Here is a 26,085-nt window from a genome sequence, read left to right on the forward strand (position 1 = left end):
TCTGTCTTCTCTGTCTTCCCAGGTACCTTTGCCAGCACCCTGCCCACCTACCAGCGGTCCGAGGTCATGCTCTTCATCATGAGCAAGGTCCCGCTGCCTTCTCTGCATCACGCCCTGGACACCGGGAAAGCTGGGTGAGGACAAACTTTCCCTTCCTTTCTCCCCCTCCGTCTCCTGCATCTTTGTCATGTAACACACTGGGAGCTGGCTTGGGAGTTGCCCTGGCGTGGATGGGGAAATGTCCCCTGCTGCCAAGGAGAATGCGCCAGCAGCGCGGGGTTATTTTCCCCTATCCAGAACCAGGTTTTGAGATCACCGGCTCTCAGGATTTGTCCTCTGAGTTCCTGGGGCAAGTAGAAAATCTCCTGCTGATACAGAGCCTTGCTCCTTTGGTCACTGGTTCAAATCCAGCCCTGGCTGGTTGGAGATGGTGCCCCTCAGGGACATCTCTAACACGAGTTGCTGGAGCTCAGTCCAGTTGCTACTGGTGAGGTGAGCCCCACAGCTGGGACAGTCCTGCCTGAGTAAGCCCTGGGGGGTGGTAGGGTCCCTTACTGCCAGGAAAGTGGATCTCTCCAAGGCAGGGATCCCTGCCTTAGTGGAAGAATAAGCTCGAGGGGCAAGAGAAATCTGGGGAGACCCATGCCTCAAAGAGAGACGGTGGCGCAGGGCAGGAATAGCTGTCAAGGTGCGGTCAGCTCCTACTGCAATAGGGTTTGAGTAGGGAGACACGGTGAGTACAACCGGCTTAGCTTTATTCCCAGTTGGCCAGGAGATCAGGCTGGGTGACAGAGGGGACAGGTGTCCTAAATTTAAGACAAGATGTCCTAAATCATCTTTTTTTTAATACATTCTTCAGTTACCTGTTTCCCAGCCAGTCCAAATGCTAATCCTGTGCTGACCTGTTCTTATTTTAGTGATATCTGGTACCTGGATTTTCTTTACTTCTTAAATCTCAGTGCAACATCCTGTTACCACATTTCACGGTGTAAAAGTCAAAGTTTGAAGCCAAAATATTTCCCCTTAAATTTCCACCTCGACTTACACACTGAATCAGTACTTTGAAATGGAAAAAATTGTGTTTCAAAGTTTGTTCGTCTTTGAAACAGTCATCAAAGCAAAGCAAAGGACGGCCACCAACATTTCAGTTGTGTTCCTGTTACAATTAAGTGTGCAATAAATTAGTAACGATAGTTTGAACGCATGAGGCTTGGGGCGCGGGTGCACTAATTACATGAATTAGATACTATAATCACATCCATTATGAATGGACCGTTGTTTATCCCCCTTTGTGTGAAAGTGCAACGATTCTCTTTAATCATCTTACATTACTGGTTTAGACTCGTGATTCGGCACTATTTTAGCAAAGACCGAATGAACTTAATTACCCCAGGCTATCCAATTAAGCCTACCTGCAGCCTGCGGTAGTTAGCGTGATCGCCATCGGAAACAGTCATGGTGGCGATTGTTCGTTCTCAGTTCTTCCTGCCACTTACTGTACATGGCATGTTTTTCAAATGGGGCATTATAAAACGTGGGTTGACTTATACACCGGATCTATGAAAAACTTTTTTGATCAGAATATATTCACTTTACCCCGGATTCACAGGGGATGGGGTGAGAGGACGGATGACGGGCACACGGCATGCACTCCCGGGACCAAAGGTGGATGTGCCTGGCTTTTGCTTAACTCAGAGAGGCAGAATTTAGCTTGCACCATGCCCTGGAGAGAGACCGGTATTGTGGGTTGCAATAAGCCCGTTTCGGCTACCAAGGGAGCAGCCTCTGTCTGGAGAGGGTAAGCCAAGACTTTGAAACAGGGGAGCACTCTGCTCTCCTCCGCAAGTGACTGCAGGGCTCTATCCAGGGGCATCCTCGGCACCTCAGCGACACCCCAAAGCAGGCCCTGCTCCTGCCAGCTCCTGGAAATGAGGCATCGGAGCTGCCTGAGAGCGGCCCATAGCTCACGTCTCGCAGGATGCCCGAGACAGCCTGGCAGCAGCATGGGCAGGAGCTTGGATCCTCACCCTACGAACATAAATGCAGGGCACACTTCCCGGCTGCCCTCCACAGCGTCTGCATAGCCAGCCTGATTGTTTCCAGACAATACACCTCTGCTTCTACTTCATCCAGCTGCTTAATTAGAAGGGGCTCATCTGAAGAAAGCGAGAGGCTCTGAAAGCAGCCGGCGCCTCTACCGTTACATTTCACCGGGCAAGCGGGAATAGAGGACCTGTAGCGCAGCCGACAGCGTGACCTTTGCGGGGTGCTGACCTATTTGTGCTAATGCAGCGTCGCGGACGGCAGCACTCAGGGTCCTGATTAGCTGGTGCAAAAAAAGCTTTTATCTGCAGTGAATAGAAGGATGCTATTTCGAGCTTCACGGAGGAGGCAAAGGGGGAACCCACCCCATAATGGGCTAAGGAGGTTGGGAACAGCGGAGAAGCTGCTCTTAATGGTTTCAAAGAGAAGAGATAATAGGCAAAGAGATCAGGGCTAGATTATAACAACCCTGCCGAGCCAGTGCTGGGACTTGAATGTGCCAAGCTGGGTTTACCCCGTTCTGGTTTCCCTAACACCAGTGGCGCTGCGGTGACTTGAGTAGCATCACTCCTGATTTACATCAGCATGAGAACAGGATCAGGCCTGTTCAGTTCAGCAGAGCATCCTCCATCTTCGATCGCTGCGATCCCAGCATCGGGCCTGTTGCCTCTTTATACAGGGGAAAGCTGCTTCTTTTCCTTTCTGGGGACTGGGATGTCGGAGCCACGACATCGGCCGGCTGCTTTCTCCTCGGGCAGGTCTTGAAGACCCGGGTAGACCAAGCCTTGGCTGGGATGATGGAGTTGGGGCTGGTCCTGCTTGGAGCAGGGGGTTGCACTAGATACAACCCCCTGAGGTCCCTTCACCCTCATTTTCTGTGCTTCTACATGGCAGCTGCCCTCCCTTCAACTCTGTCTTTGAGGAAGGACTGAATTAAAATTCAGGGGACACCTCCAGGCCTCTCTTACTTACCTTGATATGAATACAGATATTTACCCAGTCCTATACACTACATCCAAATCCTAGTTTGGGAGTAATTACAACATAGAGACCAATGACTTGGCACGAGTGAAAGGCTAAAGTCACCCCACGGAGGTCAATGGTGTTGCACCCATCCATGGTGAGATACCCGAATCAGGCCCAGGCTCCATATATAGCACATCCCTGCAGTCATTAAAGGGGACAGCAGGATATCAGCCTGCAGCTCTTCTGGGAGAGTATGACCACTCTGGGCCAGAGAAGGATTATTTTTGGTGGTACCAAGAGAGAGAGCTAGGAGCAAGACTGAAGCAATGTTGAAAATGCCAAGTATTTCTGGAGCGTCAGGTATCCAGGTCGTAGCCGTATTGGGCCAGAGGAGAATGCATTCAGGACTCATGGTAGAGGTGATCTCTTTTATAAGACCTACTAGAGTTTTGCAAAAAAAAAAATCTTTAATTGCAACCTTTTGGGTGCAAACACCTTAAAAAATGGCAATTAACAATTTTTTTTTTTGCAAAAATCTAGGTCTAATTTTTTTCCCCAAAAAATCAAGTTGGTCTAATAAAAGATATCTCCTCTACCACAAGTCCTGAATGAAGTATTTCTGGAGTCATTCGAAAGGCAGCCGGGGGCGGACACTAGTGACTGTCCCAGAGGAATCAACCCTGTGCTGGCCCTGGGTGGGGGACGCTTCCTTCGATCTCTCTAGCTGCGTGTTTCCAGGAAAAAGAGAGAACCATGTTTTCGGCCAGGCCTTACACCGTTTTTCTGTCCCTTGCAGAGAGAACAGGAACCGCCTGACTCAGATAATGCTGCTGAAATCCCTCCTTCAGGTAGGGTCGCATCCTGCCGTGCACACGCGGTACTAGCGGTGTGAAGCCAACGGGAGCAGATCGACAGCAAAAGTGCAGCCAAGTTGTGCACCCCGAGACAGCTGATACCTCACTAGCTGGATTGCTTGGGGCTTGCATGGGTACTGAGGAGCACATGGCAGTGGTGTTGGCGTAGGGTATTCACAGCCCCTCTTGCTTCTCCAGGCTGGGTCTCCTCATGACTGCCCAGGCCTGCACGCTGGAACAGGCTCTCCCCTCCCCGGTCGCATGCTGTATTTTTCTGATTATAAGTCGACCCCACATGCAATTTAACCCAGGTTCAGTTTTAGGGAAAAAACCAGCCTGAATAGAAGTCAGGAATTACAAACAACCTCACCCTGCTCTTGCCCTTACCAAGTTGGGGATATAATTGGGGCTGGTCCTGCTTGGAGCAGGGGGTTGGACTAGACGTGACCTCCTGCGGTCCCTTCAACCCTCATTTTCTACGAGTTTATGACTCTTAAGTCCCACAGAAGAAACAAGGGAAGGAACCCGAAGGTTAAGTGCACAGAAAAGACTAAAAGATAGAAGCTACCTCGAAAAAAAAAAAAAATTAGAGATGGTGCTTTTATTGCCCAGCAAAATGACTGCAAGGGAAAAAGCCAAGGGCATTAGGAGCCTGATTATAGGTTGACCTTACATATGGGTCAGTAGGGCTCTTTTTGGATGGAAAAAACAAGGTCGGCTTCTGATCCGAACAATACGGTAGCACCTGTGGCCCGTTTTCTGTCCGCTTCCCGTAGCCCCTCGTAAGCCAGCCGCTTCGGGGCCGTGCAGAAGCCAGCGCCCCAGAGCTCCCTCCCTTAACGTGATGCCTCCGCAGGTGATTGAGTTCCCCGGCATTCATTCGGTGCTTTTCTCATCGGGAGTGGGGGTCATTTCAGAGCGGCGACCCTCATTAATATCCTCTCTCTTCTCCTTCCACCTTGTGCAGGTCTCCATAGGTTTCCAGTGCACCAACATGCTCACGGCCCTTCCCAGCTCCTTCCTGGACAGGCTGCTCTCGCCGGCCCTGATGGAAGACCCTGAGATCCGTCTGTTTGTCCTCGAGATCTTGATCAGCTTCATCGATCGCCAAGGGAACAGGCACAAGTTTTCCACCGTCAGGTACGGCAGCAGATCTCAGTGAAAGTCTGGGCTCTGTCTCCAGGGTCTTTGCCAAGGAGGTTCCTTTAGGCAGCAGTCGCGAGTGCGAGGCGTAGCCGGCACAGCGGCAATGTTGCCAACTCGCATGATTTTTGGTGTTGTTCTTAAAGTCTTAGAAACAAGTGAAGAGAAACTTAGCTCTTTGTTGTGTCTATATTTATATTTCTGTATATAGATGAAAGAAAGCTATATTTTCACATTGCCAAAGCGCAGACTTTAAGAACGCCAAAAATCATGAGAGCTGGCAATACTGCCGTGGTCATGACAGAAGGGGATGGTTCTCCTTGGCCATTGCAGGAAGGGCAAGAATAATTTACAGCATTTACTTAAATCTAAGATGAGGGTTTTCCCCCCTCATTTAACACATGGTGGGGGGCTCATCTTGGATCCTCTCTCTCCACTTGTCCCCCTGGCACTGCATTCCCCACCGCAGCAGTGGGAGGGCACAAATTTAACACGACTCTCTTAAAAATTGGCTTTTCACACACGGAAAATTTTGACAAATTGATATATTTTCCATGCACAGAATTGAATTCTTGTGGGGGTCGTCTTAAATTCAGCATCGTCTTGGATTTGGGTAAATACAATAATCAGCAGGCAGGAAGGTTTAGACTGGAAATGAGGAGATGCATCCTGAGTCTCCAGGAGGGGGGAAACCTGGACCCCGTTGCTGAAGGAAGCTATAGCATCTCCTTCATGGGAGGTGCGTAGGGACAGATGGGATCGATGTCTGCCAAGGGAGGTCTGGTCCGACTTTGCCTTGTCTCAGTGCAGGGGAGTGGACTAGAGAAAGGCTGTCCTACTCGTTTGGGTTGTGGGGGCATATCAGGACTTGGGGTTTCTTGTGGTCTGGACGTCCCACCACGTGTTGGGGAGCAAGTGGTGGTGGCATTAGCCCCCCCGGGTGCTAGTTTAGGGTCTGTGGCACCTGCAAGGGTTTCCAATCCCTGTGGACTAAGATTGAACCATCGAGGCTGCCATTTGGACAGCCCGAGACTTGGTGGTCTCTTGGGGCTTGTCTCTTATGGGTCAGCGGTGGTGCTGGGGAGGAGGGGGCTGGGCAGGCCTGCCCACCTGAGGACTGGCAGACTCATCCCCAGAGTCTGAGGGCTCCTCACCTGCAGCCTGCCAGGCCTTCCCTCTCCAGGATCGGCCACCATCATCAGACAGACCAGCCTCAAGGTCCTTTCCAGCCCTACAATCCTGTGCTTCTAACCCACCTCCTTTAATACATGACACCTGGGAAGTACAGTCACTTTGGGACCGTCGTGGTAGAAATGCAGGGAGGTAGGAAGCCGTCCTGGGCTCCCAACTGCTGAATCCAGACCCGGGCACTGACACGGCTTGCTTCAGTGGCCTTGGGTGGGTCACTCGCCCTCCCGGTGCCTTACCTGCTCCCTTCCTCTGACAATGTTTAACTGTGTTTGGTAGCAGTGATTTTTCCTTCTCCCTTGGCTTTTAACTGCAGCACCATCAGCGATATCTCAGTCCTGAAGCTGAAAGTGGACAAGTGCTCTCGGCAGGATACCGTGTTCATGAAGAAGGTAGGTGGTGGGTTTGGCCACCTACCTATCTACCCCTTTTGCTGTCCCTACTGACCTATCCTGAGTCAGATGGGGGGATGCTTTTCTATGTGGGTGTCCTAGGAGGTATGTAGTGATCATCTCAAATTAAACCTTCAGGGAGCTCCCTCGGGAACAGAGCCTGGGCAGCGAGTGTTAGCAAAGACCATTGGGGAAGGTTTGCATTAGGGATATGCAGCTTGTGTCTGGGTACAAGGAGCATGAACCTGAGCCCTCTCCCCAAAGTGCTACACGTTGCTTTGCTACTTTATTTGTGCACTGCCTGGCACACATACAGGCAGTGCAGAAATGGGGGTTCCTGCCAAAAGCCAGGTAGGAAGAATAAGCTGGGTTGGAAATGTTTATTGAGGGGCTTCGGAAGTTGAACGCGATGGGCAGCGGGAAGGCAGAGCTCAGGACCGAGGCAGGCTGGGGCTAGGACCCAGCTCCTGCTGCTTTTCCTTGGCAAGGCATGGGGGAAGACCCACCACAGCCCCTTCTCCCACTCTCCAGGGCTGAAACGCTTCCCAAAATCAGAGTCCTGGGGCCTGATCCCAAGTGGTGCTGAGTGAAGGGCTCCCAGTCCCCTGCAGCAGCAGGCGCCAATGAGAGAACAGGTCTGGCCTGGATTTTGTGGACAGGATTTTTGCTGTGCCCGGCACAGTGATGGCAAGAGGCATGGACCAGCAGCCCGGGGCAGAAGGTGTCCATGGAAGTGCACGTCCTAGGGCACCCTTTGCAGTGGACCAGACGCCCCCGGTGCTGGGTGATGTCTTGCTGCCTGTGCTTGGGCTGGGTCCCCTCATAGCAAGATCTGCTGCGAGTAGGTGAAGCCCATGCTCAGCAGCAAGAGAGCGAAGCTGTGCTCTGCAACCAGCTTGTCTACGGAAGATTAAAAGGGCTGGGGTAGGTTCATGGAGGGGATATAGAAAGGGAAATGTTGGCTCTCCACTCAGGGCATGGGGTGCTTGGAGCTGTGCCTGCTGTCCCCAGGTTGCAGAGCAGTGGAAGGTGTTGGGTTTTTCCCGTTCTCCTGGGCTTTGCTGGTTGCTACCTGGGGCCAGAAAGGACTTCCCCCCCACTTCTGTTGCCACATGTCGGGCAGGTGGGAGGTTGCCATCCCCCAAACCATTGGGTTTTTGGCTGCAGCCCAAGCTGGGGATTGTGACTTAGAGCTGGAGGGTATCCAGGTTGTACCGTATTGGGCCAGAGGAAAAAGCATTCAGGACTTGTGGTAGAGGTGATTTCTTTTATTAGACCGACTAGATTTTTGCAAAAAAAAAAATCTTTAATTGCAAACTTTTGGGTGCAAACACCCTTAAAGCTTGCAATTAATGAATTTTTTTTTTTGCAAAAATCTAGCAGGTCTAATTTTTTTTCCCCAAAAGGGAAAAAGGGCTAGAGGGTCTTGCCCTTTCACTCAGGGCCAGACCGATGCTGCATTTGGGGCCGGGAAGGAATTTTGTCCCTTGGTCACATCGGCCTGGGCGGTGGGGATTTCCTTTCTAACAGGGAATAACCCTTCTTGGATTATTCTTGAATGCACGTGAATGAACTTTCCTGTCCTTGCAGTGGCAGGACGGTGAGGTGTAAGCTGAATTGGATAGCAGTGGCAGGACATTCTCCTGCTTGACCTGGGGCAGGTCAGGACATCTCTGGGGGCTCCAGGTATCAGGCCTGGTAGCCGTGTGAGAGTTGTTCATGCACGGCTTACTAGGACCCAGCTCCTGCTGCTTTTCCTTGGCAAGGCTTGGGGGAAGACCCACCACAGCCCCTTCTCCCACTCTCCAGGGCTGAAATGCTTCCCAGAATCAGGGCTCCGGAGCCTGATCCGAAACCCTTGTCTAAACTGGTGTAGATAGGGACAGCCCTGCCTCAAGCAAGGGTTGGATGAGATGGACACCTGAGGGCCCTGCCAGCCTGACTCCCTTGTCTCCCTCAGCATGCCCAGCAGCTGTACCGTCACATCTACTTGACCTGCAAGGAGGAGGGCAACCTGCAGTCGCACTACGAGGCTCTCTACAGCATGCTGGCACTCATCAGCATTGAGCTGGCCAACGAGGAGGTGGTGGTGGACCTCATCCGCCTGGTGCTGGCCGTGCAGGTGGGATACGGAGGGCAGCAGTGGGGTCTCCTCTCAGGGCAACAGGATCATAGGATTGTAGGAAAGTGGGGCTGAAAGGGCCCCTTGCTCATCTCTCACTAAAGCATCCCAGCCCAGTGTCTGTCCAACCTGCTCTTGAAAACTTGCAAGGATGGAGAGTGCACAGCCTCTCTAGGCAGCCTGTTCCCATGCTTGACCACCCTCTAAGTCAGATGCTCCCACCTGAATCTCCAGCTTCAATCTCCCCTGCTCCAGCCTGAGGCCACTGCTCCTAGTCCTGTCCCCTGCGGCTGCAGAGAAAAGCCCATCTCCATCCTCTCTGTCATCGCCCTTCAGGGGTTTGCAGACCGTTATCAAATCCCTCCTCCAGACTAAATATCCCAATGCATGAGTGTCTGGCTTGAGCCCCATTCAGAAGGGGTGCGCAGAGAGGTGCAAACTATACATTGGCACGTGGGTGTCGAGGGTTGGAACAGGGCTGCCTTGAGGACTTTGGGGATGGGATCTGGCTGGATCTAGCTCTTAGTTATGCTGTTTGGCTCAGTAGAGTGATACCCCACTGCCGCAGAGGATCTAGCCCCATAGCTGCAAGGCTTAACACGTCCCTGAGAAGTGCCATGATGTTTAATTAGGGTGGGCTGATGGGGTCACTCCAGATCAGCCTTGCTGCAGAGGAGGTCACTAAGGACCTGGGTACACTACACATTTACCTGGTAGCATCTACCTTGACACAGCTGGAAATGCAGCGTGGACATACGGCATTCACCGGAAAATCAATAACCCATGGTAAAGTTCCCCTTTAGTAAGTCAGGAGTAACTGTGCACTGCTCTACGGTTGTATGCCCATAGCTTTGTTCATTTTTATCCTGGGGCAACCATTTCTGCCTGTCCTGGTGCTTATCTGCCCCTCTCTTCCCATCCCCAAAGTACCCGAGTGCCTCTCCATCTGCCGTATATTTATCCTTTCCGCCCCCCAGCAAGGCAGGGTAAATGGTCCTTGTCTGTCTGTGTTTGCTCCAGCCAAGGAGGCAGACCGTTTGCAGAGCGTGGACTCAGATTTGCTTAGGGATCTGAATAAGTCTTTGAGAAACCTTTTTGCCCAAGCTAATGGCGAGCCGTCTTCTGCTTTCGCTTGTTTGCTGCTATTATTATTCTTACAATTCTTTATTTCTCTGCCTCGCATCCCTGGCAGCCTCTGGGTGCCTGGAGAAAATGGAATAAATAGCAAGGCAAAAAAACAAATCAATAAATGCAACTCTCTCGGAGATGCAGCCAGGCAGCCAGGAGTGGGAGGTAAAGCCAATACCATGATGACCCCCACCCACGGCCCCACTAAGATCTCCCTTTTCCAGAGCATTCATTGGGATGCTGATACCTCCGCCCCTTTATTTTTGGTCCTAGTTAAGATGTTGTTTCACATTATTACCCTAAGGCTATACTAAGAGCTCTTAAAACACGAGCATCCACACATAAAAGCAGGAAAACTAGAGCTAAGCACCCTCTAGGTGTCTTAGACATATGCTGCTTTGGGGGAGGTCTGTCTTTGAGCAGTGTTCAGTAATGTGGGACTGTTTGGTGCAGATAAAAGGACTAATTATCAGTCCTTCAGCATCCCAGGATGTCATCTCCTCCCCCATCTCTTGCTCTGTGTGGACAAACTATCCATCCCCCCGCAAATCCTGCTGTCCAGGAGGTGGTACCGGCACCAAGCCAATTCCCTCCCCTTCCCCCAAGGCATGTGACCCTCCTGCTTTCAGGAGGTGTGAACCCATGCAAGCAGTGAGCTGTAAAGAATAATCCCTGAAAGAAGTAGAGATCAATGGACATCACACCAGGGTCGAGTGTGTGTGTCTGCATTCATCCTAGACTAGCGTTTGCTAAAGGCAGGCAAGCGGTTGCCTTCACTGCTGCTCCGTGGCAAGGCGTAATAACAGCAGCTCTGTGCATCTGTCTGCTCCTAATCCCAGTGTAACTTGTGTCGGTGTACAACCCCGGTGTAAAACACACCGAGGGAGGGTGTTCATCAGGCCCTTTCGTGGGGGGTTGTGTCTGTGTCTGCAGGAGGTCGCCCAGATCAATGAAGACAATCTGCCCGTGTACAACCGCTGCGCCCTATACGCCCTCTGCGCTGCCTATTTGAACCTCATCAGCCAGCTCACCACCGTGCCGGCCTTCTGCCAGCACATCCATGAGGTGGGTCCTGATTTGACCCCCTCCTGCTCTGCTCCTGCGTGCAGCTCTGCCTGTTGGCTTGTGATGGTCTCTTATGTCCGTACTAAGTCCACAATGCTGTAGGCGGGACCATCACTTTGGACCATGTAGTACAAAGGTCTGGTAATGGGATGCCAGAGCCTTTCCCTGCTTGGTGTGTGAGTATAAAATCCGTGGTGTTACCCCTAGACGCTGACACAGGCTGGAAGCGATTGTTCTGGTTGCAAGGGTTGTGTGATGTGATTTTGGAGTGGCCTGGGGCCACTTCCCCAATGGACAGGTGTTTCTGCTGGAAATCTGCCCCCTCAGTCCACATGTACTGCCCCTCCACGTTGTGACTGAGAGGAGTCATCTAAGGCCGAAGGGACCTGGGGACTGAGTTCCCCTCTTGCCCCTAGAGGTTGTCGCTCCAGGGCACAGTTGAGGTGGGCACCTTGGGTTGGGTTGAGTTGGGTTGGGTTGAGATGGGTTGGGGAGAAGATCCCTTGAGATCTGTGTGCCCATGCAGCCCTTGCTTTGTAGATACACCAAGGACAACAGCTTGCAGGGCTGTCAGTTCAGTCCCAACCGGGTGTGGAAGAGGGCCAAAATAGGCTATTTGGTTCCCCTGGATGTGGGGCAGGTTTATTTAAACCATCCAGTTCAAGAAGCCACTGACTTGAGTTTCTCTTTGGTCCCTAGGTCATCGATATGAGGCAGAAGGAGGCCATGTACCTGCTGCCAGAGGACATTTTTGTGGAGAGGCCCAGGTAAGGAGCATCCCCTCCAGAGGTTCACATCGCCCTCAGCCACAGTCTGAGAGCAGCGGCCTGCGTCTCTGCAGGATGCTATGTCTAAGGATGCTGAGATGGTGTCTCTTCTCCACTGGCCGCCTTCATGGGGACTGTCATTGCCAGAGGAGCCGAGGGAGGAATCCTTGACCTGAAGTGGATCCTCCCATCCTCAGAGCTGTTTCCTTTCTCTTTGTGTCCTTAGTCAGCCATAATCTTCATCTCTGTCCATAGGCTGCAACATCTGTCCCTCCAGGTGTTGGAGCCTGACTCTGCCCTCCCTCAGATCTGGCGTGACGCCAATGAAGTCAAGGGCGTCTTTAATATTTTATGCTCACCTGAAAAGCCAGGGCAGTTTCTGCCCCTGTGCACTTGCAATTTCAGGGCCAGATCCTGACAGTCCTGTGGGTTCATTAGGAAGCCCTTGTGGCCTCTGCAAAGCAGGGCGCCTGGGGGAAAACACGTCGGGGTCTTCTTCACTCGCATTCCTCCCGCAGGCTGACGAGAAGCCTGGACCGCCTGGGGCCTGAGGTCCTCTTCCGGCAGAGCAAGATCAGCGAGGTGCTGGGGGGCAGCGGCTACAACTCTGACAGGCTCAGCACACCCTACATCCCCCAGCTGACAGGTAGGAAGTAGGCGAGTGGCAGTCTTGGCCGTCCTCACTATGACATGGACTCTCATGGCTAAGATTCCCAAGGGGGAACGGTCTTCACGGGCTGTGGAAATCCCCAGGAACTAGAAGTGGGTAGTGCTCAGGGTGTGAGCTGTCTGCAAGTCACTCCTGTGGCTTCCCTGTTTGGCAGCTGGGGAAACTGAGGCACGGCCACCCAGTGTACCATGAGGAGAACCCGCACTAGAAACAGGGGCCCTTGGAGCCCTCTCCCTGCTCAGTCCTGCGGTGCAATGGTTTGTCCCTACAACCTGTGTCCAGCTGCCCATCCCACGGCTACAGATTTCCTGTGTGTCCTTGGTCAAATCAGAGGTCATTTCACCTGCGAGGTGCCACTGCTTCTTGAGACTTACTCTCGAAGCTAAGGAGCAGGAACTTTATGCCATAATTTTTCACATACCATATGCACCTTCCCCCTAAAAGTAGGCTCCTAAAATGGGGTGCAAAGACTGATCTTTTTCTGCCCAGAATAGAAGCATCCCACTTGGATTCCTGCTCTAAAACCAGCTGCTGGGCAGCAGCAGTGGCATTTCTATTCAGACAGCTGAGGACCTCAGTTGATGTAATGACTCATCCTTTGCTCCACAGGCAGTAATGTTCATCTCTTCTTTTTCATGGGCTCCATAGTTTTCATAGATTTCATAGACATTAAGGGCTGGAAGGGACCTCATGAGATCATGAGATCATGGAGTCCAGCCCCCCTGCCATAGGCAGGGAGGCACCTGGGGTCAACAGGAAGTCAGCTGGGATCAAGTGACCCCAGCAAGAAAAACATCCACATGTTTTCTGAAAAAGTCCAGAGTAGGTGCTTGCACCACCTCTGGGGGGAGTTCGTTTCAGACGCTGGACACTCGTACCGTAAAGAACTTTTTTCTTGTGTCTAGTCTAAATCAGCCTTCCTGGAGTTTATGGCCATTAGACCGTGTTATCCCTTGGTTTTGCTGTCTGCTATCTGGTCCTACTCTTTTCTCTTATTTCACACCCTTCAGACTTTATAGCTCTTTTCAAAATCGTAGCAATACCCACGGTCACCAATCTTCAGCCGCAGCTAGGGTTTCAGCTTTTGGTTAAGCAGGAAAAGGGAGGGTGAGTGAGCTGAAGATTAGGCTCTGTCCCTGCTCTGTGTAGCTGTAACTCTGGGGAAAAAAATCTTTTTGCCTTCCAAAAAAAACCAGGCATGTGTCTTATTTGAGGGTGGGGGTGTGGTATGTGGAAAATATGGTATATGATGGCACATTAATGGCTTTTCAGGGGCTCGAGCAGGGTGGAAGGGGAAAGCACTCAGGCCCCTATTTCCACACAGGCGCTTGAGAGGTGAAATAGGGTTTTGGTGTCTCATGGCCTCCATGTCCCATCTGCCACATGGGGACAGCAGCAGGGCCCAGCTTCACAGGATGCTGGAAGAGCAGGATACCGGCGCGTGCCCGCATGCTGCGGTGAAGGGAGCTATGTGCCCCAGGGTGGGAAGGAACGAGCTCTGCTGTCTCCTGCCCGCTGTCCCAAACAGGGGGGACAGGGAGGGGGAAGATGTTTCCCAACCCCTGCCTTGCTGACGAGGTGGCCTTTTCCTTGCCTTCCAGATGAAGATCGCTTGTCTAAGAGGAAGAGCATCGGGGAGACCATTTCCCTGCAGGTGGAAGTGGAGTCGAGAAACAGCCCTGAGAAGGAGGAGGTACCCCTCTTCTGCCACCGTCCTGGCACGGCGGGGCCCGAGGGGAGCGGAGGGTGGATGCTGTGGCTGGCTGCATCAGCGCACAGCTCTCTGAGCCTTTCCCTGCACGGGGCTGGCTGGCGTGGCAGGGGGGCACTTGCTCGGGGTGTGGTGGGCAGCAAGTCCGGAGGCTTTGCAATGCTCCGGGGTGCCATGAGGTCTTTTCAAGGGTGCCACACAACATTAGCACTGTCACAGGCGTGCCGACACCTACGCAGGATTCGCAAGATCAACCCAGCAGCATCCAACCCCCCGCCCAGCTGCGTGCTTTGCAACAGAATGGCTCCAGGGGTTTTCTGCAGTCGAAAGATAGGTGGAAGTCCCCCTGCCCCTGCTCCCTGGGGTGACTTGCACTTGGTCCTCCCTTGCATCCCAGCATGGAGACAATCCAGCTTGTTCCCTCCAGCTGTGCAGAAGAGGCAGGATCCCCACACCGAGCCCCACCCATGCACGATGCCACTCAGGTTTTGCTAAAGGCATTGACCAAAGTAGCCTTGCTGTGAATGGAGCTAGGCGATACCATACGTTGCATATGTATTGCATTGCATACATTCCTCGCCTGTTGCTACATGTGTCCGGGGCGGTTTATTCACCGTGCAGCCATCATTGGGGATTTTGTCTGGGCTTTGCCAGTGCTGGACTAAAACCTGGAGGGTTTAGTTTGCCTCTGCTCAGGGTCAGACCGATCGTCACATTTGGGATCAGGAAGGCGTTTTATCTCACGGTCAGATCGGTGCAGACTATGGAGGTTTTGCCTTCCTCTGTAGCAGGGGTGCGGCCCTCTTTCTTGGATCTCTTGGGTGCATTTTAGCAACCCTTGTAGCAGCAGGGCATAGGCATCCCTCACCCCCCTACTCTACCGGTAGCAGATGCAGGTGCTTTTGGTGTCTCTGGGCAATATGCCTTGTAGCTGTGCAGCAGGGAGGATGGTGTGGTTTTAGTAACAGGTCACACAAGGATTTTTCTGGGATGGTTCGGTTGGAATTGATCCTGCCTCGAGCAAAGGATTAGACTAGATGTGACTGTCAAAAGTCTCTTCCAGTCCTACTTTTCGATGAGTCTGTGCTTAGAAAGCGCTGGGAAAACGATGCGGTTAGACTGTTTGGACTCCTCACAAGGCCTGCGGTTATGGCGTGATTGATAATACTGGACAGGACCCCAATGTAAGGATGGGATGTATCAGGATCAGGGGGCCTGGTAAACATGCTTTCCTACTGAGCGTGCAGGTCAGGTTATCTGGTGACAACGAGGATGTGTGCTTTAGTATTTGCAAAGTGGATGCTGCAGATGTGCATTTGTTCTGATCTGTGGATAAAAGGGGGTTTAGGAGCCCTTGATGCTTGTATTAGGCTTGGGGGGCACTACCTGCCTCTGGCCTGTACCTCGCTGCAAGTCTCGTGCCCGGTGCCACGTCCCAGCCGGTCACGTGTGTTAGTGTTTAGGTGCATCGTAGGTACTAAACTGAGCTGAGCTGTTAGGGTTGACGGTGTAGTTTTACTAATAGGTTAGATGATGGATTTGTCTGGGGTGGTTTGCACAGGGCTCATCCTGCCTCAGGCAGAGGGTTGGACTATATATGACCTCTGGAGGGCCCTTCTAACCCAACTTTTCTTTGATTTCTATAATTAATGCATGGCTTAATAAGGCCTACACTATTCTAGGTGTTGGTGCCTTCATGGGTCCATAGAGTTCAAGGCCAGTTTATCTGACCTTTCTATCAGACCATTGCATTTCACTCCTGTATGAAGCCCAGGTGCGGGTAGATGCCTTCCCAAAAGGCATTGCTTTCTAGGGGGTGAGGCCTACTGCAGCAAGAACTAGGCATTGGTGCATAGCTGGACCGCTGGAGCTCGACCCCGCTTTCCCCTGCTGCCAGACTAGCTGCCCGACAGTGATGATGCTGCTTGTTTTCTTCCCCTAGAGAGCACCCGCGGAGGAGATCACATATGAAACACTGAAGAAAGCCATTGGTACGCTATCGAGTGGACTGCATGTGCAGGGAAGGTGGAGGGCACGCGCGCATGTGCATGTGCATGTGCATGTGTGTGTGTGTGTGTGTGTTCTTTGGCACACGCGTGTTCCTGCTTTGTGGCTGTTCTGCTCCGGATTGGAAGCATCAAGGTGCTTTTTAATGAACTGGCCATTAAATGAGCCAGGCAGGGAGCCCTAGAGACCGTCCAGCCCTCCCCAACCTGCAGTGCCAGGATGTTATAGCAATGCAAATGCCTTTGCATGCCTGCATGCCCCAGCTCTCTCATGCAGAGGCCCCTTTGGGCCTGGGGAGTGGGGGAGTCTGAGCACAGTCCTGGGAGCAGGCCATCTAGTCTAGCCCCCTGCCTAGCCGCAGGCTACCCCAGCCCAGACAGACGCCCAGCCCAGTCTCCAGGGAAGGACACGCCACAGCTCCCCTGGGCAGCTGGTTCAACCATCCTGCTGCTCTCAGTCAGGAATTTTTTTCCCCAAGAGCGATCTATCCCTGCCCTGCTGCAGTTTAAACCCATTACCTGACCTTTCGGGGACTGGGAACCTGCTGTCCTGTCTCATCTCCATCTGTTTGTCTGCAAGCTAAACCCTCCTGGCTCCTTCATTAAAGTGGCCCTTGATCCTGGGTGCTTTGCTGTCTGGATGCCCCCGTGGGACCATGCTTTGCAGCTCCCAACATTGCCCACGTGCTTTGGAGCACGGGGAAAGGCAGTACCCTTGCCGTACCTTGCCGTGGCAGGGGAGATCGTGGCATGTTGGAGCTGGAATGAGCTCTGCATCCTCTCTGCTCCCTTTGGCCCAGAGTGTGCCATTAGGTGCATGAAGGGCCGGGCCTGGGCATGATCCCCCCTGGGTGCTAGGGCTAGAATCAGTCCCCTCCCCATTGCTCCGTCTCCTTCCTCCCCTCTTTTGTGTGCTCCAGTAGACAGCGTGGCGGTGGAGGAGCAGGAGCGCGAACGCCGGCGGCAGGTGGTGGAGAAGTTCCAGAAGGCTCCCTTCGAAGAGATCGCGGCCCATTGCGGCGCCCGGGTGAGTCGCCCGCCTGCTCGGCCCCGCGGCGGGCTCCGGAGGGAGACGACCGCAGCAAGATGCACCGCAAAGGGGACCCCGTGACACCCCACTACTGCTCCCGCTGGGTCCACTCCTCAAACTGGGACAGTACAGGTGGTTGTGGTGGTGGGCTCCAAGCTCGAGCCCTGCAGCAACACGGGGGTCAGATAGTTATCGAAGATGAGGCGGCCATTCGGCTCCCAGCGCTGAACAAGGCACAAGAGCTCTCGAGCCGTGCCCGGTGTGAGACCTTTCGGCACAAGTGCTGCAGTGTCCGAGGTGAACGACGAGCGCTCTGCCCACGGCAGAGGGTTAAGGGGTCTCTCTGCAGGTCCCAAGGGGTGAATCCATGTTTTGAGTGATACCAGAGGTTGGCAATAGGCATCTGGTCATTCAGGCCAGGGAATCGTACATATATTAACACCCTTTGCAGCAGCAGGACGTTGACTGCCATGGTCCCCCTGCTTTCCCTGGGGCAAGGTCGGGCGCAATGCCTGGTGCTATGTCAGGGCTGACTGCAAAATTTTGCTAAAAAATAGATTTGTGTGGGCTGGTTTGGACAGTGCTGACCCTGCCTCAGGTAGGGATTGGACTAGATGTGACCTCTGCGGGTCCCTGCCAGCCCTACAGCTCTAGGACTCTGTTACTATTCCTGGGAAACTTTAAGACACATCACTGCTAGGAGGCTGGACCCATCTCCTCTGGGAGATCCAGCAGGGCAGCCCCTCTGGGCTGATCGTGTGCTGACTTGGGTGAAAAAATGCCCCCACACGAGTTGCCAGCCTGCATTGCTGCCTGCATTGCTGCCTGCATTGCTCAGCCGTTTCGCAACATTAGATACCCCCACACGTGGCCTGCATGCCGGCTGGGAGGGTGGGGGTACAGCAGCACCCTGCTCACACTGGCCTGAAGCTGTGTGTCTGTGCACGACCCTTGGAAGGAGCACTCCTCTTGGGTGCTGCCTCCGGCTAACGTCCCCCATTGTTGTTGCAGGCGACGCTGCTACAGAGCAAGCTGAACCAGATCTTCGAGATCACTATCCGGTGAGTGGCAGAATTTGCTTGGGGAGACAGGATCAGGGTCAGGCTGGGGCTGGGGGTCTCCATGGGATCCCTCTGCAAGGCAGTGCTAGCAGCGTATTGATTCTGTTGTTGCATCTAGTGACCTTTTGGGGGGCTCCTGGCAAGCAAATGTCCAGTGGAATAGACACCTGGGGAAGGTGCGGACTATCCATCACTGGGGGTGTTTGAGAAGAGGGTGGACAGCCACTGGTCGGGGATGATCTAGGTGCAGCAATGCCTGTGCTCTGCTATGAGGATTTTGCAGGCTTCTGGGCTTTGCTAGTTGCCCCCTCCCCACCTTTTCTGCTCCATGTGTCAGGGGGTTTTTAAGCCTCCCTCAGCTACAGCCCAGGCTGGGGATGGGGACTGGGCTGTGCTAATGCTCCTGCTGGCACCAAAGCCAGAGGGTCCTGGCTAGAGGGTCTTGCCCCTTGCTCAGGATCAGACTAATTGCCATATGTGGGGTCAGGAAGGAATTGTACCCCTTGCTCAGGTGGGTATGCACTGTGGAGGTGCCTGTAGCAGAGGCACGGCCTGGGATCTGTCGAGCATCTATTAACCACCTTTTAGAGAAGCAGGACGATAACCACCCTGTTCCCCCGCCTATCCCTGCGGCAGGGTCGGGTGCGATGCCTGGTGCTGGGTCAGGCCTGACTGTGTAATTTTGCCCAGTGGGTTTGTACAGGGTGGTTTGCACAGGGCTGATCCTGCCTCAGAGGGGTTGGACTAGATGTGACCTCTGCAGGTCCCTTCCAGCCCATCTCCGACTCTAGGACTCTATATAAAGAGCCCTGTATCAATGTAGCTGCCTGTTATACTTTGGTCGTTGTTTCGGTGACTTCGGAGCCCTCCTTAGCAATGCCTAGCAATGTGTCGAGGCTTGTCTGGCTAATAGCTGCCGTTGGGAGTGGGCAGCGCTGCTGGAAGCCGTGTGAGTGACTTGTGAACCTCGTGAATAAGTGACCTGTGTGTTGGGACACGGCTATGGGGATGGATGATGAGGGGCTGGGGACAGGGCATGATCTGCTCTGGTGCTGGAGATGTGCCCAGGCCATCAGGATAGGGGAGACAACCGGCTTCTCTCCCCCTTGGAGCTTCTAGCACCAGACCCCGTGTGCAAGGGGGACAGTGCAGAGCCTGGGAAGGGTCGATCAGGGGGTGGATCTTCCCTGGGGTCTGGCTTTGCTGTTGTCCCCATTGCTTCTCATCTGCTGGTGGTTCTCTCCTGAGTCCCCGGGCGGTGGGTGGTTTCAGCTGGGTATTTTGGCCCTTTCCCATCTCCATTTGCTTTTGCTATGGAGTTGTGCATGTGAACCTTCTTCACAGTTCGAGTGGCCAAGGTCTGGAACGGGCTCCCAAGAGAGGTGGTGCTCTCCCCTACCCTGGGGGTCTTCAACCTCTTTCCTGCCTATGCAGGGGGTCGGACTCGATGATCTATTGAGGTCCCTTCCGACCCTAACATCTATGAATCTATGAATCTATGAATCTAAAACCTATGCCTGTGCAGCATCAGGGTTTACAGTGATGGGCCTGAGCTCCTCTGGTCCTCCCCGACAGCAGGGAACATCCCCGCCTTGGGTCAAGCAGCTGGTTTTCAGGTGGGATCTAGCATGGAAATGCCCCTTTAAAACAACCTTGCCTCTCTCTGACCTTTCAGACCCCCTCCCAGCCCCTCGGGCACCATCACCGCTGCTTACGGCCAGCCCCAGAACCACTCCATCCCTGTGTACGAGATGAAGTTCCCAGACCTGTGCGTGTACTGAGAGGCGGAGCAGGTGCCGAGGGAAGGCCAGACCCCAGTTCGGACGGAGCCGGGAAGGGTGAGAGGAGGCGCCTTCTGCATGGACGAAAATGGAGAGGAAGCCGATGACCATCGTAAGAGCTCCGTTCTTCGGAGAACTTTGCAACCCATCTTCCCTCTTGCAGAGCCACATGGACGGAGAATGCCCCCAGGACTCTTCAGTAACCTCAGTCACTTGAATGTCCTGTACGCGGCGGCTTGCTTTCTTCTTATCCAGCTGACGATGCAGGAGACTCGAGTGGTTCCCCACAGCAGCTTCACGGGTTCAGGGACCAGGGACCATGCGGGGCGGGTGGATGTTTTTGGCAGAAGCAGGTCAAGAGGTTTCTTTATCTAGCTGGGGAGCAGGGGGTTAGATGTTCCTACTCCAAAAAGGATGCAGTTGGCACGCTGACCTCCGCTACGCCACGCCAGCCGGGATGTCACAGCCACCTGCCCGGGGTCAGGCTGGAGGGAGGTCTTAGCAAGGTGCTTTTGGTGGAAGCTCGAGGTTTGATAGCCAGAAAGGGACTTGTCACCCCCTAGCACGACATCCTGCCTAGCGCCGGTGTAGCTGGAGCCAAATGTGCATGGCCCCAAGAGTGCAAAGGTGCATCGCGGTTACCTTTCAATGGCACAGAGCGGTGTGTAACCTCCAAGCGAGCGGCAGGCCCGCCCGGGGAGAGCCGACGAGGCGTCTTGGTTCACTGCAAGGGATTTTTGTGCCCCAGGTTCCTGCTCTGTGGATGTGTGTTGGCGTTTGCAGTGACGATGAGACAGGAGTTGTGATCCACAGATGGGATCCCGCAGGGCAGATCCCTCTTCCACGGTAGTGTCTTCCTGCAAGTTGTCAAGCAAAATGGCAATGGATCCCCATGGCTCGTTGTATGGGGCAAGTGGAAGGAACCCGAACAGCTCTGCTGTGTCTCATGAGATCTATACTGCTAGAAGCTAAGGGCGATTCTCCACAATCAGCAAAATCCTTCCAGTAAAGGAGCAGAAACACCCTTGTTTAGATCATTCTCAACTCGACCCCCTCCATGTTACAGTCAGTAACAGAGGAGGGGGCTTGAGGGGTCTGTAGCCCCCCCACTGCAGTCTCCAATAGACTGTGGATTAAGCCTCTGGTCCTCGATCTAGTGTGGATCTCATGAAGATGCAGCCCTTAAAAATCTTCCCCCTTAGGTATACACAGAAGAAAACGCCCTTAAGGGCGACTTGCAAAGCACATAGAAAAACTGGTTTCATGCCTTGACATCCGGTATTTTGCTTTGTTTTGCAAAGGGCTTGGAAGGATGATTATTTTCTTTCATTTACTTTGTTAAAATCAAAATTTTCTTTCCAGTCTTTGTGGGGGGAGTCTCTTTGGAGGACCAGAAGTGGAAGGGACTGGAGCTTTTTCATACCTTAATTGAAAGGGAGATGGTAGCAAAGTTTTGCCAGTAAAAGCCTTTCTCCCAAGTGAGAGCCTTTTGCCTCTCCCTCCGGGGAGGCGAAACATTTAAAGAACAGATTCATGTTTTCTTGTGAAAAAACACAAGACAAAATGTTCCTCCTCTGGAAATACCCTTGGGAAATCATCATGGCTCATTTTGAAGAGGAGACTGTTGTATTTCTCTCCCGCTTCCCCCCCTCTTTGCAGGTCACTTTTAGCTCTAGGGCTGGACATTTTAAACCCTTGCACGGCTGCCGGTTAAGCGCGTGGTTAGCTTGCTAGTTGCCAAGCCCAGACCACACCGCTTCTCTCTTTGCAGCTTATTACAATTCCCTGAGCGGCGGAGGGAATTTAGACACCCGTTGGAGTGGCGACTTCTTTCTTTTCGCTGCATTATAGAGGCCAGAAGGTCTGCGAATGAGGGTTTGTTTCTATTGGTGAAGGTTTTTCTTTTGCCTTAGCGGCGTCGGTAATGCCGTGTCTGATCTGTTTGCTTTTCCCGGAGGGCTTCAGGTGTGGATTTGGGGATTCTCCCACCCCCTAATTGGATGGCTGGGAGGGGAATTGAATTAGACCGGCCTCTTGTGAGCTAAGATTGAGCGTAGGAAGTATCTGAAATGCTGAACTAAAGAGTCTGGGATGGAGGATGCTTGCCTGTAGTATCTGGGGGGCATCCAAACCCCAAGACATCCGGGCTTGGGCCTGCATGTAGGATGCCTGCCAAGGGATTTGGGAGCATCTGAAATCCCAGGGTGAGAGCCTAGGATGGAGGATGCTTGTCTGTTGTAGAGCCAGACATGGTGTTTAGAACGATTGTGTTCAGTCGATACGGTTTTTGGAGCAATTGAGTTCTGCTCAGTCGACATGATTTGGCTAATATGACCTGGAACATAAAATATATTATTAAAAAAAAAAAAAAAAAGGCCTTTCACCAAGAGCTCCTTTTTCCCAGAAAACACCAGGTGTTTTCTAGGCATTGCAATGAAATAGCGAACAGCAACTTGGACGGATCTGGTTTGTCTCTGCCCCGTGCCTTGCGCCGCCATTTGTTCCTGTGCAAAAAAGGGTCTCAAACGTTCCCAGAATGGAGAAGTCTCATCTGAGGTTGCGTTTGCTTCCGCGTGGCAGGATCATAGCGGACAAGGCCCGTTGCAGGACAAATGGACAGTCAAATCCAAAGCACTTTAACAAGGTGCTGCCAAGCTGCAATCTGCCGGCTTGGGAATATGAACTAAAGGATGTTTCGGACCCGGTGGCTGCACAGACACGAGACGGTCCCCGCATGGTTGTTCCTGCACAGTCACTTAATACTTGCACACACAAATACTAAATGACTGTGCGGTAACCAGTAGTGTCCCCAAATACCTCCTTGGTGATGCTGATTGCGCGGTAGCTAGTTACAACTGCGCAGGAGCGTCACATCGCTCTTCGGGTCCAGCCGGGGTGGGGTGGAGGGAGATGAGCTGAAGCAGTGTGGTGTGATAAGAGTAGCCACCAGATGAAGGGCAGCTGAAGGAGGCACGTGGCCAGCTGCAAGGGGCTGGCATCTCCTGTCCTGTCCAGGAGTGGAGGCTCAGGGCCCCACTGTGTTCCCCCAGGCCTGGATGGCTGGGGTGTGGGGCAGTGCGGGCTGGAGAGAAGTCATCGCCCAGCCCTGCCTGGTCATCCTGGTTGTTAATTGAGGCCCTGATAGCACTTTGGATTGATCATAGTCATCTTTCACAGACCCCGTAGACATAGTCTTCAGACCCCCAGGGCTCCACGGACCACAGGTTGAAAACCGCTGCCCTTGCAAACCCCAGCTGCCATGGGTGCAGGAGTCGACCACTGCTGATCCTGTCCCCTGCCTCTTTGCTCAGCTCATGGAGAGGGGGCAGCAACAAGACACCGTGCAGAATCCTCCTGGCCCCCCAAACCTGAGACCTCCTGACCCCTCCAACCCCCAACCTCCCAGCCAGTCCCTCGATGCCTCCTCCATCATGTACCCTATGGACCATCGAAGCCCTGGCTCGGTTTGGCAGCTCACAAAGGGGTGTGCAAAACAGGCGAGCGATTGTTGAGGGAGCAGTAGTAACCCCCGAATCGGGACTACCCCATATCAGTGCACTGGGAACACTGACAGGTGGTTAAACAGGCAGCGCCCGTAACCCTCAGCCCCAGTGCTGCTACCTGGCACTCGTACCGATTTTATTATACCCAAGGAAAGGCCGCTGTCTACGAGAGCTCCAGAATAAAGGGAGGGAAGAAGCTAGAGGAACAAGTTGGGTCTATATTGCTGGTTACGTTTGATGGGAACCGAGAAACAGGTCATCTGAGAGGGGTCTTCTGTTATTGGTTGGGTGGGGGGGGGTGTATTTTCATTTTTTTTAGTTATTTTTAGTCTAACAATTTTTCAAGTATTTTTTTAAAGCTAGAACAGTTCAAAGCAAAATAAAACAAATCCCCAAGATTTTTCCTGGCAAGTTTGGAAGATTTCTGCCCCCTCTCCCCCATTTGCTCTCTTTTTTCTGTTTTCAACTCTTTCTCCTCCTCCTTTTCCTATTTGAAAAGTGTTCAAGGAAAGTTAAAAAAATATAAATAAATAAAATATGAGAGGGAAAAGTACTTTCACTCATTAAAGTGAACATTTTCACTCCTTGTTGACCTACTTTCTCTTGCCTGAAAAGAGAAACGCAGAACAGCACTTAGGCATTTTTCAGGATGAGGGCGGAAAGCATGGACATTTTCCTCAAATAAATGAGGACCTAGGAGCTGCAAATCAAAATTACGCAATGAAAATTTCTTTTTTTTTTTTAATGGATTGAAAATAAACTTTTTTTTTTTTTTTTTAATTAAAGCTATGGAATTACAACTAGCCAAAGCAAACAGCGAGCTAGGTTCAGTCTGAACACCAGTGCTGAAACCCATCTGCTATATAATAATGTCGGTCTCTTTAGACTTCATAGACCCAACCCTTTTGTTCACAGGGGACGCACCTACATGTGTATTTACTGCGCAGTAACCAAAATTACTGCACAGCATGGACGCACGTCTACATGTGCATGCCTGTACCGTGCAGCAAATATGGTGATTTACACTGACTTGCGCTTAAATTGGCTACCTGCATCATGCAGGTATCAAATTTATGCCCCATTAGTTGCTACGCAATAACACACGTATAGACTCCTTACTGCACAGTAACACTGTGCGTGTAGACTGACTTGGGACTAACTTTAGTCCCAAGTCATTCCACACACAGCGTTAATGCACTTTAATGCCTGCACGTGTAGATGCCGGCCTATTCTTGCTTACTGCGCAGTAAATTTAAGCTGGTGTAAATCCTGTGTAGACACACCCAGGAAGGGGTGATTATAGTTCAGGTGGTACTTGGGGGAGGGAACTGTGGGGCCTGCTTAAAATTTGCAGAAGGCACTGGGCTGGGGGTGATGGGATGTACTTTGGAGGAAAGGACTTGTCATTCAAACTGGATGCAAAGCCAAGCAAAGACCTGGATCAACTGGAGATCAGGCCTGCAATCTCAAAGTTAGTCAAGACAAGTGCAAAGTGCTGCACTTAAGAAGGAAAGAAACTCAAAGTCAAATGGACAGTGCAGGCAGCACCGTGGCAGACAAGCCTCTGGAGATAACCGTGTATCACATGCTGATTATGAGTCAAGAATAGGATGCAGTCGCAAAACAGGCAATTGCTATTCTGGGATCTGTTAATGAGAGAGTGCTGCATAGGACATGGGAGGTATTTACTCTGCTCTACCCAGGTCTGGTAAGGCCTCAGCACCAAGTTTAAGCACCTCACTTTACAAAAAAATGGTGTGTGTGTGTGTGTGTGTATATATATATATATATATATATATAAAGTATCGGCAAAGTGGAGAGAGTCCAAAGGAGAACAAGATTGAAAAACTTCCTGGAGGAGAGGCTGGAGGAGCGAATTGTGAAGAGAAAGGGCTGATGGGAAGCTTCCACTTGTCCAAGGTAGATAGAGGAAGGACACATCAACTATTAGTGGTTCTCCATGATAAAACAGTAGCTGGCTTAACTCATGGTTAAGGAGGTTTGGGTTAGATATTAGGAAAGAAACATCCAGCTTTGAGGAGAGTTAAGCCCTGGACCAGGTCACCCCAGAAATCCCTATCATTATAGTTTTGGGCTGGGATGGTTTAGTCAAGGATGATCCTACCTTGAGCAGGGGGCTGGACTAGATGAGGTCCCCTCCAGCCCTACTTTCCTATGATCCAGGGTTCAACGGGCGCCTGTTAGGGGTGGTCTTGATATGCCTAATTCTGCCTCGGAGTAAAGAGGAGTAGACTAGACAATCCCTTGAGGTCCCTTCAACCCTACCTTTCCCCAGTCATTGATCTGATAGTGGTGATCCTTGTATTCTTGACTGGCGCCATGTGATGCTTGAGCTGCCTCTGAACGTGCTGAGCGGTGTCACAGCTGAGACTGAAACCATCTCCCTTCTACTCTTGTCTTGCACAAAACCAGCATGTTTTGTTCTCAGCCCACACTGAGATGCTTCCTCCTTCTCCCCTCTCGGAAATAGGTAGCTCTATTTGCACTAAGTGTTGAACCTGGAAACATGAACTCCATCTTGTATATGTCTCCCACGTGCATTGTAATTGCCCTGTTTGTATGTTCACGTTTAGTATAGATACTGTATATATATATACATATGATATAAATATATTTATATAAACCTGGTGTAGG

The 26,085-nt window shown here is 52.2% G+C and overlaps 1 protein-coding gene across 13 annotated transcripts in view; it reads left to right on the forward strand.

Moving 5' to 3' along the window:
* Positions 1-24,227, forward strand: part of EFR3B (EFR3 homolog B) — a 60,202-nt gene extending 35,975 nt beyond the window's left edge. The window contains exons 10-23 of one of the 13 annotated variants that reach the window (XR_003092166.1): positions 23-134; positions 1,610-1,798; positions 3,806-3,857; positions 4,831-5,003; positions 6,511-6,586; positions 8,547-8,708; positions 10,770-10,901; positions 11,601-11,668; positions 12,187-12,314; positions 13,940-14,031; positions 15,992-16,040; positions 16,979-17,382; positions 18,097-18,146; positions 19,822-19,909. Coding sequence is in view for 5 of the 13 variants with exons in the window: in XM_025194067.1 (XP_025049852.1) it covers positions 23-134; positions 1,610-1,798; positions 3,806-3,857; positions 4,831-5,003; positions 6,511-6,586; positions 8,547-8,708; positions 10,770-10,901; positions 11,601-11,668; positions 12,187-12,314; positions 13,940-14,031; positions 15,992-16,040; positions 16,976-17,082; positions 18,097-18,146; positions 19,822-19,927 (1,496 nt within the window). In the remaining 8 variants the exon portion in view is untranslated. Of the gene's footprint in view, positions 1-22; positions 135-1,609; positions 1,799-3,805; positions 3,858-4,830; positions 5,004-6,510; positions 6,587-8,546; positions 8,709-10,769; positions 10,902-11,600; positions 11,669-12,186; positions 12,315-13,939; positions 16,041-16,975; positions 17,383-18,096; positions 18,147-18,969; positions 19,334-19,821 lie in introns of those variants that run through there. The other 12 variants (XR_003092164.1, XR_003092165.1, XM_025194069.1 and 9 more) reach the window with 12 other exon arrangements.
* The last annotated feature ends 1,858 nt before the right edge of the window (positions 24,228-26,085 follow it).

This window comes from Alligator sinensis, unplaced genomic scaffold (assembly GCF_000455745.1).
Source record: "Alligator sinensis unplaced genomic scaffold, ASM45574v1 scaffold868_1, whole genome shotgun sequence".
In the NCBI taxonomy this organism is placed as follows: Eukaryota; Metazoa; Chordata; order Crocodylia; family Alligatoridae; genus Alligator; species Alligator sinensis.